Raw genomic sequence first — 16,914 nt, forward strand, 5'->3', positions numbered from 1 at the left:
CCCCCAAAAAAAAATGCTATGGTGACTTTGCCATGTATTAATTCACAGGTCAATAGGGAAAAAACCTACACAACCAAAACCCCGAGCTCTTCTGTGGCTAACTCACAGGAACTGCTGTTACAGGGGCAGCTCTGACCTTAATTCCACCTGTCAGGCCAGGCTGCTATGTGGAGCAGGGCATACCATGAGAGGGGTCTTCCCGTCTTTGTCTTTCACATTCACGTCCGCGCCTGCGTCAATCAGCAGAGAGGCGACCTTCTGGTTCCCGGAGACCGCGGAGACCCTCATGAGCGGGGTCCACCCTGAGCCAGCATCCACGACGTCCACCTGGAGATCCACAGGGAGAGCGGCTCTTTGCCCACTTTCTTTTCCTGAAAACCACTCATCAGAAACTTATCAAAGGAATGTCTACCTGCCCAAATCCCCCTGATTTAGAGAGCAGTCTTTCTAGACCTGGTGAGAGTTGACTGGACTGTGCGGGTTTCATTCACATTTACTCGTGAGCAACTGTGTTTGGACCACTTTAGAGGGTGCTGAGAGGCCCCAGGACACCACTGCCCACCCACTGGCATCTTCATTTACATTTTGTTCAAATGGAAGAAAGACAGGACAGAAAGATGAAACAGAATCACCTTCTCCTTGGCCCCATGTGAACCCTGCCTTATTTCCTTGTGCCTGACTTTCCTGGCCTGGTTTTTAAAGAGTTTCGGCTGCTTACTTTTAAGTATCTTCCTAAGCAACTTTAAATCCCTTCTGGAACAAGAAAGTAACATAAACACCCACCCTGATACTTACCAATACCTATTAATTTTAAGCAGGAAAACTACAGACGGCATAAATACAAAGTAACCAGATCTCTTACCGGAAATCCAATCTGAAAAGATAGCCGACCTAATGTCTTGTCCAAAACATAGTTTACCTGGTAATAGGATGGGCCATTTCCCAATAATCTGCCCAACATTAAGATCCTTCAATTTCGTGCTTTTAAAGACGTATTATAGAATAATAAAATGTAAATGCTGCCTCCTCCAATTCCAATGAAGACCTCGTCAACCCACGAAGAGTGGTTCTGAAGTAAATATATACATGTGAAAACAGACAGATGCACGGTGCACAAGGCGTGGACACATACACCTAATTCTGTTACAGGAGAATTCCTCCAAGATAGCTACAGCTTTAGTGAAACATCAGACCTGAATAACAAACAAGGAGCTGCCTCGAAGGGCCTAGCACCTTGCAGGGGATGTGTATGCATGAGGTTACCCACTGCAACACCGTTAAGATCTGCAGCTCTTCCTCCTGCAAATAACAAATAACCTTTGGGCAGCAAGCTCCATTATATTTAAATAATAAAAAATAATCGCCTCATGTTACAGGGTACTTTATACATTTTCAACGCACATTTTCTCTTTTGGTCCTGAGGGTTAAACAGGGGTAGCGATTTTTATTCCTTGTTTACAAATGTTGAAACCAAATCTCAGAGAAGTCGAATGCCTTTCCTGAGGTCACAGGGCTCATTAAATGTAGAAATGGTTCCCCATGCAAATAAGTCACTCTCAGTACAGATCATTCAATTCTAAAAGAGGGTGACAACACCCCACTTTGCTCCCAGATCCATCCCACTGTCTTCCAAAGCATTGGGCCAACCACCTGCCAGGAACAGAGAGGGACTCCTGTTGACATCAGCCACCAGCCACCTGCCAGCCACACAGAAATCTTTAGTGGACACGTTTATGGAGTTCAGCACTATAGAAAAAGATGGAATTTACCCCCAAATGAGTGTGTTCGTAACTGAAGCCCAGAGAGCCTACACTACCAAAATCCCAGTATTTAAATGTTGATGGCAGAGACCTGCCCTTCTTTCAGCAAAGGTGAACCTCCGTTTTTAGCTAGACTTTCACTGGGCCCAAAGCACGAGCAGAATTCGTCACAAACCAAACGAGGAATGTGGCGTCACCACCACCCAAGGCAGGAGTGAGCCGGCCCTAACCACCACACAGGCGCACAGGCTAATCCTTCCCACCTCTTGTGCATGTGTCTAAAACCCAACAAGAAATGTAATAAAAGGGATTTATCTTAATGCATGAGGTTTTTCCTTCAAGGGGCTCTCTTCTCAGCCCTCTGAAAGCAGCAGCAGGAAGCAGTGGGATCCCACCACTTACACCTTGCTTTCCCTCAGTCACACTTCAGAGGCAAACGAGAACAAATCTACGAACATCTTCCAGGAGACATAACTCTTCTCCATCTAAGTTTATTTTCCAGGTCATCAATTTAATTTCTCAATACTCTACACCATCTGGCAATCACAGTTAGGCCAACGTTTTGTTCATCATTCCTTATTTCCATGCCCTGCAATTTTTATTTAACTTCTTTGAGGTCTTGAACTAAAGTTTTCAAAGTTATTAGCAGTTACCATAATTGAGCTAACTCTATTTGCCCCTCTTCAAACATCTATAGAAGTCCAAATGACTCTACCTCTATTTACCAAGTAGAATTTGTACTTTCTGATGACATGAAACCAGAAGCAAACCAACATGCGTGCTTCAAAGCAAAGACATGAGAGCTGGACTGCTCTAGTCTTGATATAGTGTTTGCTCTTTGGAAACTTTCTGTAATGACTAATCTTTAAAGCAAACCAAGAATAAAAATAATCTAACTCTAAAAGCAATAAGCAGCACTGTGGCCATAAGAGTTCTGAACATCTGGGTGTGTCCAGCACCTGTGACAACATCTGGTACGTGGTAGAGGCGCCATCGAGCTTTGATGGCAGATGAAAAGAAGAGATGAATGAGGGGATGAACAAAGGAATAAACAAAGTAGGAGCAGCATCAGGTCCAGCTCTGGATGCAGCACTGTTTCTTTCTTGCCTACACGAGATGAGCCTCCGTGACAATCTGAAGCCTCGCTATCATAACAATTCTATAATGATCTTTTCTCCCAAGGCTTCAGGAACCTTCTTGCTCATAAGTCAGAGAACCTTCTCCATCATTTCTAGGTTCAACTAATCAAAGGCATCCACATAAGGCCCTGCTTCTCCTAAACCCTATGGAACAGTATTTAGGTTCTTAACTCTCTGTGTGTAGTTAGCAAGGATGATCCCGTACCTCACAGCCGTCCTTTATCATCCACTCAATCACATTGCAGTGGCCCCCATCTGCAGCCCAGTGCAGAGCTGTACAGCCTCCTAGGTCTCTAGTGTCCCAAGAAGCACCGTGTCTTCGGAGATATTTCACGACATCTAGGTGTCCCGCGTAGCATGCAAGCATTAGACTGCAACACATGGCAGAAGAAGCATTTGGCTATAAGTGTGGTCACCGTACTCAGGTCCACATTTACCACCACCGCCCACCCCCCAGCTTAAACCTGAGAGAGAAATCCTAATTTGGGTAGAAAAGCCATGAAAAGTATTCACATAAAATGTATCTGCCTATCAACTGAAAAATAGATTGCAGTATATCCATACAGTGGAATATAATTTGGCCGTAAAAAGGAAATGAAGTACTGATATATGCTACAATGTAGACGAGCCTTAAAACATTACACCAAATAAAAGCAGCCAGACACAAAAGGCCACATAGTGTATGACTGCATTTATATGAAATGTCCAGAATAGACAAATCCATGGAGACAGAACTAGCAGACTAGCGGTTGCCGGGGCTGGAGGGAGAGGAAATGGGGAGTGACTAGTAAGGAACTTAGGGCTTCTTTCTGGGAGGATGAAAACCCTCTGGAATTATATAGTAATCGTGGTTACACAAGTTTGTTATATATTTTTCTCTTTTATTTTTGTTAATATATTTGTAAATGCTGAATTATACATTTTAGCAGAATGAATTTTATAGCATGTGAATTATACCTCCAAAAAATGAATACTCACTGTAATTGAGTAAAATGTTAGACTTAAAAACATCTACCGATCCATGATGATGTTCAAAAAGAAAAAAAAAAGAAAAAAACTCATTGGACACTATTAGAGATAACTATTAAACAAATTCCTTACTCTAAATATTGGTCCTTAAAGGAAATAAACTTTTAGGTTGTCTTTATAGAATAAAACATAGCCCATTCCCAGTTGATGAAGGAAAGCTTTTGTTAACAGAAGACTACCAGCTAATAAATACAGGAGGAATCATGGAATTAGAAAATCACTTTTTAGCAAGTTCCACCTAAATAATTGATTCAGGTGAGGATCACAGTGGATGCTAAAATTTGGGGATGAAAGTTTAATAGAGAACAGGATATTCTCGCTGAACCCAATTCCTAACCCATAGATTATTTTCTAATTGCAATGGGAAGCTACATTTTTACAAAGAAAAGATTTAGCTGTTACACCCTAACCAAAGTATCAAAACTAGAATCACCAACTGTGGGACAACCTGCATCACAGGCCTGACAGAGGCAAACTGAAGTCACAACACCAGCTCTGAAGTGCTCTTGCTAAAAAAGTGAAACCGAATCCAATCAAGCCTTTAAGCCTAATTTTAACTTTATTGGAAATAATGAACAATTTAAATGCCTCCTTCACACCTAGGAGACAATTTGAGCAGATCAAGAACATAGGACATCCTCTAAGATAATTGATCCGGTCTCCTCAAAAAGTCATTGCTATAAGAAAAAAAAAAAAAAAGACAGAGGACCAATTACACACACACACAGGTTTTCACCTTTTGTCTACCCAATCTAGACATCCTTACCTCCTGCATGATCCCTTAGCTAGGATGGAAGACACACATAAATGTCTTCACATAATGACATACAAATAGCTTTCTTTCTATCAGATTTTAAAACTACATCTATCCTCAGCAGCTTTCCAGCTTCCTCTCTGCTCTGGAAAAGTTCAAGGTTATTGTCAGTACCTAGAAAATCTGAACAAGTTCATGGGTAGAACAGACAAACCACAGAACCTATCTTGGAGGTAATCTTTTACTACATTTTCTCATTTCTTGTATGGGTATTGGTTATTTCAAATGTTCTGCTTCTTGGGTTGATTTTGATGGTTTTAAATTTTCTCCAAAAAAGTACCCATTTCAATGATTTGATCAAATCTATTTTTTTTAATAAATTTATTTATTTATTTATTTTTGTTGCCGCACACTGGCTTTCTCTGGTTGTGGTGAGTGGGGGCTACTCTTTGTTGTGGTGTGTGGGCTTCTTGTTGCTGTGGCTTCTCTCTTGCAGAGCACAGGCTCTAGGCGTGCAGGCTTCAGCAGTTGTGGCATGTGGGCTCAATAGTTGTGGCGCATGGGCTTAGTTGCTCCACAGGTTGTGGGATCTTCCCGGCCCAGGGCTTGAGCCCATGTCCCCTGCATTGGCAGGCGGATTCTTGACCGCTGTGCCACCAGGGAAGCCCCTGATGTAATTAGGGTAAATGTAATTTAGATGCAAATGTGCCACTTTCTTTTCATGTTTACCTTTGCTGTTATGAATCCTTTCAGATTTCTCATTTTTTCTTTCCTCTCAGATTTACAAGAAATTGGTCCATTTTATTGTATAGATTTTTGTTTAAGAGGTAGCTCTTACATTTCTCAACAACCTTTAATTTTTAACTAATTTCTACTCTGTAAAAAATTCTTTAGTTTTTCAAACTACCTCTCACTACCTTTTTCTTTTTCCTTTTTAAAATGGCACTACTGTTTTTCAGACTTCTTAAGTTGATGGCTTAGTTCCAAAATTACCTGGGTTATTCAGAAAACCACTTTTTAAATTTATAAGTGATTTTTAAAATATTACTAAAATCTATTGCTGCACTGTGTCCAGAGAGTGTGGTAGGTAGGCTTTCTGATTTTAGTAATTGATGTTCTCTTGGGAGTTCCCCGGCAGTCCAGTGGTTAGGACTTTGCTCTTTCACTACCGTGACCTGGGTTCAGTGCCTGGTTGGGGAACTAAGATCCTACAAGCCAAGAGGCACGGCCAAAAAAAAAAAAAAAAGAAGAAAAAAAAAGAAAGAAGAAATTGACGTTCTCTTTGTGGCCTACCATACATGGTCAGTGTTTTGTAGCTACTCCTTACTTACTAGTTTGCAGTAAATAAACCTTTGACCTGCATGCATCATGTAACTATAAGCTCCTTGAGCAAAGGCTGTGCATTTTGTTCACTGTTCTTCCCAAGTGCCAAGCACGGAGTCTGGCATGTGGTAGTCATTCAATAACTATTGGCTGATTGGAATTAACTAAACTTCATTACTAGATTAGCGACTATTTTTAAGTCTTTCTAAAACATTCTCTCATCGTTATAAGAATAGGCTTCCAAGTATCATGTTCTTTCCATAAACCTCTCCTGCCAGGCACTCAGCCCTCTCACCTCAGGGAAGTTCCTGGATTGTATCTTTGTGATCACCTTTTGCTTCCTTGGAAACACCTAAGAGTTTTAGTTAACAGGGTCGGGCGAAATCAATGAGAGCCCCTAGGGAGGTACAAAATGCCACAGGCGCTTACAGCCAAATGCCCAGCACACAGCTGGAGATAACTGCTTCAATAACTATCATTTACTGAGCGCTTGGTGTCTGCTGGGCTCAAGCCAGGGAAGGCAGATGCATTATAATGGATATCCCCAAATACCCTGTTGAATGTAAGAATAATGAGTGAGCCAGGTTTTGAGTCGCCATCATTCCTTTGTGACCTATCACCTCTCAGTGCTGTCAAAAGAAACAAGAAAATATTTGGGTTAAATCAAAAACCCAAGCCTAGTAACACAAGCATGGGAACAGTTCAGGGCATGTTCTGCACCTACCTGTCCTTGCCACTTCCATTCTGCAGGTTCACATCTGTGCCGTTAGAAACGAGGATCTTCACAAGCCTACACGAGACAAATTTCAGTGTCGCTGGATAAGCAGCTTTGATGCAGAGGAACCCGCATAATACAGTAAAAATGAACACCCTGTATCTAAGACCTGTCTTGGCAACACTCTCTTCTCCACCTTTGGATGCAGCTGGCTTTAAAGACGGGGCATTACTCATATATACATTACTAGTAAGAAAAAAAAAAATCAAGTTGTACAATTTAAATGTATGCAGTTTATTGTATGCCAATTATATCTCAATAAAGGTCCTTAAAAAAAATCTACAAACAATAAATGCTGGAGAGGGTGTGGAGAAAAGGGAACCCTCTTGCACTGTTGAAGGGAATGTAAATTGATACAGCCACTATCTCTACCAATTTACAGGATGGAGGTTCCTTAAAAACTAAAAATAGAACTACCATATGATGCAGCAGTTCCACTCCTGGGCATATAACCAGAGAAAACCATTCCTAGAAAAGACACATGCACCCCCAATGTTCATTGCAGCACTATTTACAACAGCCAGGACATGGAAGCAACCTAAATGTCCATCAACAGAGGAATGGATAAAGAAGATGTGGTGCATATATACAATGGAATATTACTCAGCCATAAAAAAGAATGAAATAATGGCATCTACGGCAACATGGATAGACTCAGAGATTGTCATACTGAGTGAACTTGCAGAATCTTAGTTCCCCAACCAGGGATTGAACCTGGGCCCACAGCAGTGAAAGTGTGGAGTCCTAACCACTGGACTGCCTGGGAATTAATTCCCTAAATCCAGAATTTTAAATGAAGAAACCACACCCTGCAAATCTGAAGTGAGCCAAGGTAGAAAAAGAGTACCCAAAGCCATGCTCTCTGTGTGGTCCTGTAAGGTACTCCTGATTCCTCTCACAGCCCTCCGTTATGATTTCTTCTTCTCCCTCTCTATTCCAAAAAATGTACAAAATTAAAGTCCTTTGTGTATAAAAAAAAGTAAATAAATAGAGACAGAGCATTACTAAACCAGGAAACTGCCTCTCCACCTAAAAAATAAAAATAAAAACATAAAAATAAACAGGTTTTTACCCTTTACATGAATTACTCATTGAAAATGAAAAACTACACCACATGAAACAAATTAGACTATCAAACTAACTTACTGTCACTTTAAAGACCATTGGAAATATATTTTCAAATGGTAGCATTTAATGAAAATCCATTTCTGTTTCTTTCAAAATGGCACTTCAATAGTTAAAATATAAATATGATGCCAAAACCAAGCTGTTAGCATTTATGCTTATCTCTGTGTGGAGTGGAGAAAATGGCGTGTGTCAGTGGAAATTGCATCTGAACAACCCATCAGGCAAGTTTGTTTTCCAGAATGAACATCCCTCCCCTTTCTCTTTTTAAAGAAATTCACATTCCAATAACCAGTTTTCCCAGAACATATAAAATACCTTGAAAAATGTAATTACAATGGCTACCTCTCTTCCTCACCATGTGCTTATATGTTTTTATACCCCCTCCTGCATGTTGTGTGACTTTATGATAAAAGCAGCTGAGTTTCTGTTTAGCCCCGACGTGGCATGGTTTCGGAAAGAGAACAGAAGCTGGGCTCTCCCGCAGCCCTTCCCCTCCCATCTCTGTCCCGAGAGCGGAGCCTTTGGGCCAAGCGAGGTGCTCAACCCCTCACTAAGGGACGCGGAGGGAAGAGCCGTACCTGGTGTATCCTCTCTGGGCAGCGACCATCAGGGCGGTAAAGCCCAACTTATTGGGAACATCAACCTTCACGTTACTTGGGGAAAACACAGAAGGAAAAAAAAAGGTTAATGCGCCCGCAGGACTCCCTGGGAATTCACAGCTGGCTTCTCTTTCAGGGCACAGGTGGCGAAAATGGTTCATTTTCCTGAAAATTCCAGTTCCTTCTGGGCCATTAAGTTTTTCTTGTCTTAGACCGCCCTGCCTAACATTTTAAAGGATTCAAATCCACATGGAAAGAGGAAATTGCTGTAATTTCACTTAAAATAGGCATTTCCCTCAACTGAGAACCATTATGCAAACTGATAAAAACCCTCCATGAAGAGCACAGCCCCTTGAGACCAGCGGGAGCCACAGTGTCTCCACTGCAGGCTCTCAACTCCACCCACGTGAGCCTGGAGTGGGGGAGACCCACGTTTGTCCCCATCCCCTTCTCACTTACGGGGCACAGAGCACTGCTGCTCAAAGAAGAACGCCCAGCTCTTAAACTGCAGCTTGGAAGCTGTGGCTTTTTGCAGAAACCTTCTCTTCAACTTACGGAGCCTCCCTTCACGGAGGACCTGTCTTCTAAGGCACTTGAAACTACATCAAGTCAAAAAGGACCTAGATAGCATTGTTCCGTTTTCATTTGGGAACCAGCTTCAAACATCCCACTGGTGGCAGCTGTATTTGCCATTTCCCCTCTAGGGTTTTACAAGCCTTTTGAATTAGAAACAGCTGATTTAGTGATTCCTTAATTTCATCAGGAATTAGGAATGGGCATTTAGGGGCGAAATTTGCCTAAATACTACAGCATATAAGCAAGAGGCATAAGTTACTGCTGGGAAGAAAATATGACACCCAGACTTGTCATTTCTGTTTTCAATGTTCATTAAATAATGATGAAATAGTCACGAGTGAAATAACTCAGAAAGAGAAAAATATCATATATTAACATGTATATGTGGAATCTAGAAAAACGGTACAGATGAACCGGTTTGCAAGGTAGAAATAGACACACAGATGTAGAGAACAAACGTATGGACACCAAGAGGGGAAAGCCAGGGGGTGGGGGTGGGGTGGGATGAACTGGGAGAGTGGGGTGGACATGTGTACACTAATATGTACAAAATAGGTAACTAATTTAAAATTTATTTAAAAAATAATAAACCTTTTAATTTATACTTCTCCCACATGAAAAAAAATTTTAATGATGACAAAATATGCCATTTCCATGGGGCTTTCTAGGGCATCTTTAGGAACCATGTTGATTTCACATCAGTCACCTGAGATTGATTTTGGAGCCAGTTTCAAAGCCGCGGGACATTTTAGGAAAATAAAGCTGCATGAATGCATTTCTAAGCACTTGCTGGGCATTAAAAACAATGTAAAAGTTTTTGAAAGGCAGAGTCCTCTCACCCTCCTTGTAGTATTCGAACCAGCAAATCTTCATCGTTCACGTTGACAGCTCTGTGCAAGTGTTCGCTGCTTATGGGTTCTCCTGAAGAAAGTAGATGGAAAGCAGTCATCCAAAATGTAACGAAAGAAGGTGCATTCCAGCTCTGTTCCTCCTGGGCCTTGAGTGGAAGTTCATGTTCACCTCCAAGAAGGCACTTGGCAACTCCACTGAGTATGTCTCACGTGACACGCTCCACTCCTCCTTTTACTGAAAAAAGACCTTGTTTTCACATATTAAGAGAAGAACATTTAGATTGTCCTAAAGGCTTGGGACAGTTTCAAGTTATAAAAGTACTGCTGTGTGGATGTTATTTTGATATTTGAAAATAATCCTTTCAGATTTCATAAGCCTTAATAAAATAAATGTCTCTTACAAGCAAGGGAAACTCCACCATTGTCACGATGTGCTGGTTTTGTCTGCCAAGGAGTCACTAAACTATGTGAACAACAAACAAAACAGACAGATTGCTTTAACATTGGAAATCCACAATTTCAGTCCTTCCCAGGAACAGAGCACGTTGGCCTTGCCTCCTGCGAGCTTTGGGGGTGGCGGCGGGGGGGCAGCAGGGCTCATAACCAGAAAGGTGGAACATTGTGAGGAAGCCTGACGGTGGGAGCGAGCCTGCCAAGTAGAGGACAGCAGGCGAAGGATTCTGAGAAACAGTAAAGGAACAGTGGGAAGAGGGGCAGGCCTTTGTGTATTAACTCCTGGTGGAAGAGACTGGGGCAGAAGTTCAAAAATGAGCAGTGTCAGAGCACAGGGTCGCGTGACAGCAGCCCGTCCATCAGGACATTTGTTTCACCATCCATGACATTCTGACTTTTTTGATGATGAAGATTAAGTTTAAATGAAATAATGCAAGTGAAGCGCTACACTAGCACCCACGAGTCCTAGGTATCTGTTGTCAAGGTGATGGTAACGGAGTGGCAGCTGCCCTTGCCCAGGCAGCCCACCTTTCTATCCTGCCTGGTGCCCAGCCCCCTCCCACACTGGGCACCCTACCTGCCCCCCAGGCATGGAGTTGATAATCCCTGGCTTCAGCTGCCTCAAAGGGCTCATTCATTCCTTCAACAGATGTTTATTAAGTAACTCACATGCCTAGTCTTGACAGCAGGGGCCCCAGAGAGAAGGAGACACACATGCTCCTCTCCTGCCCGTCACGCTGCAGGGCTCACTTTCAGCTGTTACTACTCTCCGCCCTCAAAGAAAACATCCACCCACACCCCCACCCCCCACATTCTCCCACGGCACCCCCAGACTGCCTCCCAGGGCTCACCCCACCCCTTATCCTCCCTCTTACAGTCTGGCCTGCAGAGAGCCCTGGCCATCTCTGCCAGTTGGGAAATAAAATTCCTATCCCTGCTCCTCATGGGGGAAAAACCCTGGGACGTCAGTTCCCAGGCATAGAAGCCGCTTTTCTCCTGGTTTCCTTGGAGGATTTTCGCTGGAGAAAGTACAAACCGGGAAACAGTGGGACAGAAGAATGAAGGGATCCCTATCAGACTGACCTTTAGCTGATACCCTTTCTTCTGTTCTGGTAAAAATAAACTTAAGCCAAGTTAAAATTGTTTTGAAATAACAATTTTGTCTGCTCAAGCTTGCCAACCTCCTCAAGATGTCTTAGCTACATTATACTTCCTTTTCATCATTCCACACATAGTTTTCCACCAAAAGTCTCAAATAAATGTATCATGAAAAACCATCAGAGGGCAAGGCCCACGGCCGTCGCTGACCTTCCGAGGGAGGTCATGTCTAGCCCCGTGGTTTCAGGAGGGTCTATGGGAGAGGGCAGAGTTTTGCACCCAGAGGACATCTGGTAAAGTCTAGTGACGTGTTTGGTTGTCACAGCTTAAGGATTGGTACTACTGGCACCTAGTGGCTGGAGTCCAGGGGTGCCACTGAGCACCCTGCAGACACGGGGAGCCCCACAACCCAAATCATCCAGCCCCAGACTCCCGCAGCACCAAGGCTGAGGATCCCTGCACGAGAGCCAAACAGACTTAACATGACCTACACTTTAGCGCGCAAACGAAACCCACAGAAAGTTCCCCTTCCTTCCCTCTCACTTCCCAGAAAGGAGGAGACGGATGGTGTGGTGGGAAAGCCTCCATTATCCCACCGAAAGGCCCCCACTGCTGTGACTCTTCAATTGCCACTAAAAACACCAAAATAAGTGATTTGCACAGAGTCATCTAGAAGAACATAGGAAGCTCAGCCTATTTCTACTGAATTTTAAAGTATGGTAACTAGACGTATCCTAACTAGATCCTATTAACTAAGCTGTCTCTAGAACGTCACACGATGCTTTTAGATTCTCCTTCAGACCACAAAACAGGGCCAGAAAGGCTGAGTGAGTTGCCCAAGGTCATCAGGTAGGAGCGGGCAACATCAGAGCTCAAAGGGAGGTTTTTGTAAGGCCACATGCCTTCCTTTGGGGCTTTAACAGATGTTGAGGTGGCTGACCAATGCACTCTATGCTTCCCCTCTTACTAAATGTTGTATACAGGCAGACATCCTAAATACACACACAAATCCCTAATCCCTGCAATGTGTAAAGTGCAAGGGGAGGCCCAAAGCTTCGAAAGCTTCAGAAAAGCGCTAACTTCTTGGGATTTGAAGGAAAGCTCTAAAAGCACACGCAGCAGCCAGCACATTATGCCCTGACCACCTCCAGCCCATATCATCCCTCTTACCCGCCCAGCACGGCTCTCCCGGTGCGGCCACTTCCCCTCCTAACCAGGAAGCTCTGCAGCGTGCAAATATCGGAAAAGGAAATAAGTTCATTTCATGCTTAGAAGCTTGAGGACTGTGGGTAGGAGAGACCAGGGTATGCTGATATTAGGATATAATTTCAATAACGGTATTGCCTACCCCAGCTTCTGCAAGGGGTCATCAGCGCTCTCCCAACTTATCCTGAGGAGGGACATCTCACGTAAGAGAAGGAAAACAACATACTTGTTCCTCTTTCCCTGCCTGCTGAGTTCCAGCAAAAGGAAGCAATCACTGTCATCGGGGAGGAACGCTCTTTCTCAGCATTAACTCATTAACCCTCTCAGCCCCCTGCCAGGAAGGCAAAGAGGTACCCACGATGACCACCAGCCCAGGCGGGGACCCACCGAGGCACGACAATGCCTCGCAGGTCACAGGAATGTGACAGAGGAACAGAAAAGAAGTGCAGAGGCCCTTGTTTGCAGGGCTGAGCAGCTCTTTCTCCTCCCACTGTAGGCAGGAGTCCTGAAGAACAGAGAGGACATTCCAGGGTCAGCAGAACGGCCCAGTCCTCTGCCCCCCGAATCCTCCAAGACGTTGTGGGCCTGGCCCAGGGGATGGCCATCAGTGAGTGCAATGGAAGATGACAACGGCAGGCTTTGCTTCTGTGGGTTTGTTTTTCTATGTTTACCTGAGTGTCACAATCATTACAAATATCAAACTGATGCCGCCCGCGGCAGGGATGCCCATGAGCACCCACCACAGCGCGCCGGACGGCACCAGACCACAGGGTGGGACGCCTGGCTAGGGGGAGGAGGCCACTGCTCATGCTCCGGAAGAGGGTCATGCAGCTGCAGACGTCCCCACAGATAGTAAAATGTGGTGATAACACCTTTCTTGGTGGAATTTAAGTCTCTATTAAAAACAGTGAATAAGTGATGCACTCGTTGGAGAAAATATTTGCCAATTAACAAGCAGCAGCTGTTTTTCTTTCTTTTTAAAGGCCCAACTGATTAAAATTGCATGCCTCATTTAAGCAAGAGTCTCGTGTACTTTACCTGGGGGAGAAAAAAAAAAAGGCTGAGCATCCTTTATTCAAACAAAGTACATGCTTTTGTGATTCATTAAAACACTTTCAAACCAAATGCAAATGATCAGCCCACAGAAGCATTTTCACTTGTTTTATATAATGTGCACATTTTAAATTCTTTGTTTAGCATGATCTGCCTCCTCAGGAGAGTCTGCCTTGGCTATTAGGACAACAACAGCCTAAGGGAGCAGCAGCAGCCAGCAGGAGGGGCACCTGATCCTTCCCTCCAGGAGAGGGCCCTGAGGTTGAGAGCGCACCCGGGCTGCAGGCACCCGTGCTGTGACCTGACGCCAGCTCCCTAGGAACCTCGTCTCCAGCCCACCCTTGTCCCTGCAGGAGGTCTTGTCTGATGACCCACAGAAGCCATGGATGGCAGTGACAGAGGCCTTGGACCACTGGACCAATTATCCACAGCGGCCTCTCAGAAGCCAGCTTGGCAAGGAGAAGGCACACCTGGCCCGCAGGCACCACCCTTGTCAGCTGATAGATCAAGAGCTGTGATGGTCTCTGCCTTCCTAGAAGAGCTCAGGATGGTGCCCTGACTCCAGGAAAGCTCTGACCAGAAGGCCAGGGGCCCCTGCCCTGGCTTGGGGTGATATTAAGGATGCCAGGGGCCTCCCACTGCGGCTGGCTGTGCACCAGGTTCCCCCTCAGCTGGCAGGTTCAGGGGGCCTCTCCCCAGCCTGTGGGAGCCAGATCCAACCCCCAGGAGACAGGAGGGCAAGCTGAGCCAGTCAGAGCCCCCCCCCCTCCCTCCCATGCTGACTCGGGGCTTTTCGTTTACCGTCCACCCACCTGTTTCCTAAGGATCTTCCATAGCTAGACGTGACTGACCCCCCCACCCTGGCCCTTCAGGAGCACAGAAGTAGGTGGAAGACAAAGATGAACGAAGACCTAAAATCAGAGGCAAGGAGTGTTACTAGAGGTGGGAGACACTGCTCTGTGCCAGGGGAGGAGGGGTGTGCGGGGCAGACGAGGAGAAGCCACCCGAGGAACGGCCTGGAGCGGAGCTCTGCCCCTGGTGTGGGCTCGGCATGCCCAGGAGTGCAGGGGAGGGCACCCCAGAACGCAGGGGCAGAGCCAGAGGAGTGCTGGAGTGGCTGGGGCTGGTGGGAGGGGGCCGAGAGCTGGCCTGGAGGAGTGGCCCTCTGGAGTCTCTTTTCACACGCCGCGCTCTCCCTGCCCAGTTTCCTCCTGGCCCCTCTCCTCCCTTCTCTGTGCCTTCCCTCAGCACACACAGAACTAAGGCACAGTCTGCTGCTCTGCCTTCTTTTCTTTCCCCTAAAATCTCCAAGAGCTCAATATCTTCCATAGAAGAGAAATGCTTTCACCCAGATTCAGGGCCAAGCTCTCTTTCCTGACCTGCAGCTCCAGAAATGACCATTCCACGTCAAAAGTCTCCCCTGAAACTATACTACTTCACAGCTAGCTGAGCACTGTTTGGGGGGTGTATATGCCCTCACCACCCTCAGTTTGAACTAAATTCCGTTTGCTAAATTGAGACCCAATCCCCTAATGCCTTGTTCGCAACAGAAGATATCATGAACCAACTCAAAATCTGAACTACCTTTCATCCACACAAAAATGTCCATCCGTAAACACCTAAAGGACACAATTGAAAGTCACAGAAAATATGTATACACGTATACAAGCTAAATGCTACACTGAATGAAATTTTAAAATAATGTTTAACTCACAAAAATTTAAAATAATGTTTAACTACCTTTGTGCAACCAAAAGAGGTTTGTCTGTGTTTTCATGTGGGTGGGCCATGAAGAACACGTCTGACCGTTTTAATTTTCGCAACATCCTAGTTCAAAGACGGCATTGCATACACACACACCTTCATGATGTTTTAAAATACCGATCACGGAAAACATCTGCACCCTTAAGTCTGCCCTGGGCAAAGGATGCGGCCTCTGGCCCCCACCTCTGTGTGGGGCTCCCCCTCCCCTCGTCCTGTGGACGGAAGCAGCACTGTTCACTCCTCCTCACCCAGAGCATCCCCAGGGATCAGATTTCTGTGTCAAGTCATGACAGATACCTTGAAGGTGTCCTAAAGGGGCTCAACGCTGAGTGGCCCCCTCACCTGAGGTCGCCCGGGGGGGCAGCCTGCTTCCCTGACTGGGAACCCTTGCTGGGCCCACACCCCTCTGGCCTGTTTCCTGAGAAAGGTGACTCCATCCTTTTTTCTGAACGTGCCCTCCCGGGGCTGTGCTGGCACAAAAACAGCTCTCATATTTGTTCAAGCATAACTAGACTTCCCTTATGCGACGGCCAGGCCTGGCCAGTGAACAATGTTATCACAGCGTTAAAAAATGGAACGGTTTCTGCTTCCGGTAAGGCCAAGCAGAAAGCAGACTATCTTCACCTTTACACTGCCTGTCACCTGCAGATAAATGAGCTTGAGCGCTGTGTACTCACTGGTTGTAGATACCGAGACCACTGGGCTGTACTCATACTCTCCGGAGGGGCTGGTGACCTTCAGTCGAAACCTGTACAGGGTCCGTGGTTCCAGACCTTCCACAACGTGTTTGGTTGCGTATCCCCTAGATGGAAGGAGACACACGTGATGATGACACCAGGTAACTGGGGCAGCATCCTCTGAGAGTTACTAGAAGAGCAGGCGGAAGGAATTTCTGAACACTGTCTACCTCCAGTACAGACCTGACCTTGGTGGTGTCTGTCACCCTGGGTTGAACTCCTGAGCATGAAGGACAAGCCAGGCATCCACTCCGTCCGGCAGGGGGCCCTCGATGCCGTGGCCCCCCTCCCCCAGGGCCAACACACAGCTGGCTTGTGATTTTGTACTTTGGAGAAATATTCATGTTAACCTGTGATTTTTTGTTGTTGCTGTTCTCAAATGGCAAAGGTTCACATCTGAAAGCTAAGCTAGGCAGTGCAGCAGAACATATGTCACGTCTGAGCGGGGTCTTCGGGAGGAATGGTGAGGCTGTCCGGCTGGCGGCTGTGCACCTATTGCAGGCAAAATCCCACCGCAGGGAGAGGATGTGACTGCTCAGAGCCCCTGCGAGAGCACAGAAACGACTCTCACATCATGCCACACCGTCAGGTTCACCTGGGAAAACATTTGTGGGAAGTAGGTGCTGAACACTTGGAGAACAGGAAACTGATTAGAGGCTGCGATGGAAA

At 45.4% G+C, this 16,914-nt stretch overlaps 1 protein-coding gene across 7 annotated transcripts in view; it reads right to left on the reverse strand.

The window, feature by feature from the left end:
- Positions 1–16,914, reverse strand: part of FANK1 (fibronectin type III and ankyrin repeat domains 1) — a 102,573-nt gene that overhangs the window by 898 nt on the left and 84,761 nt on the right. For all 7 annotated transcript variants that reach the window (XM_057734166.1, XM_057734165.1, XM_057734171.1 and 4 more), the window contains 6 exons: positions 16,186–16,310; positions 9,923–10,004; positions 8,487–8,561; positions 6,730–6,795; positions 3,105–3,270; positions 184–327 (listed from right to left, as the gene is read on the reverse strand). In XM_057734166.1, the coding sequence (XP_057590149.1) occupies positions 184–327; positions 3,105–3,270; positions 6,730–6,795; positions 8,487–8,561; positions 9,923–10,004; positions 16,186–16,310 (658 nt within the window). The remainder of the gene's footprint in view (positions 1–183; positions 328–3,104; positions 3,271–6,729; positions 6,796–8,486; positions 8,562–9,922; positions 10,005–16,185; positions 16,311–16,914) is intronic.

This window comes from Hippopotamus amphibius, chromosome 5 (genome assembly GCF_030028045.1).
Source record: "Hippopotamus amphibius kiboko isolate mHipAmp2 chromosome 5, mHipAmp2.hap2, whole genome shotgun sequence".
NCBI classification, from domain to species: Eukaryota; Metazoa; Chordata; class Mammalia; order Artiodactyla; family Hippopotamidae; genus Hippopotamus; species Hippopotamus amphibius.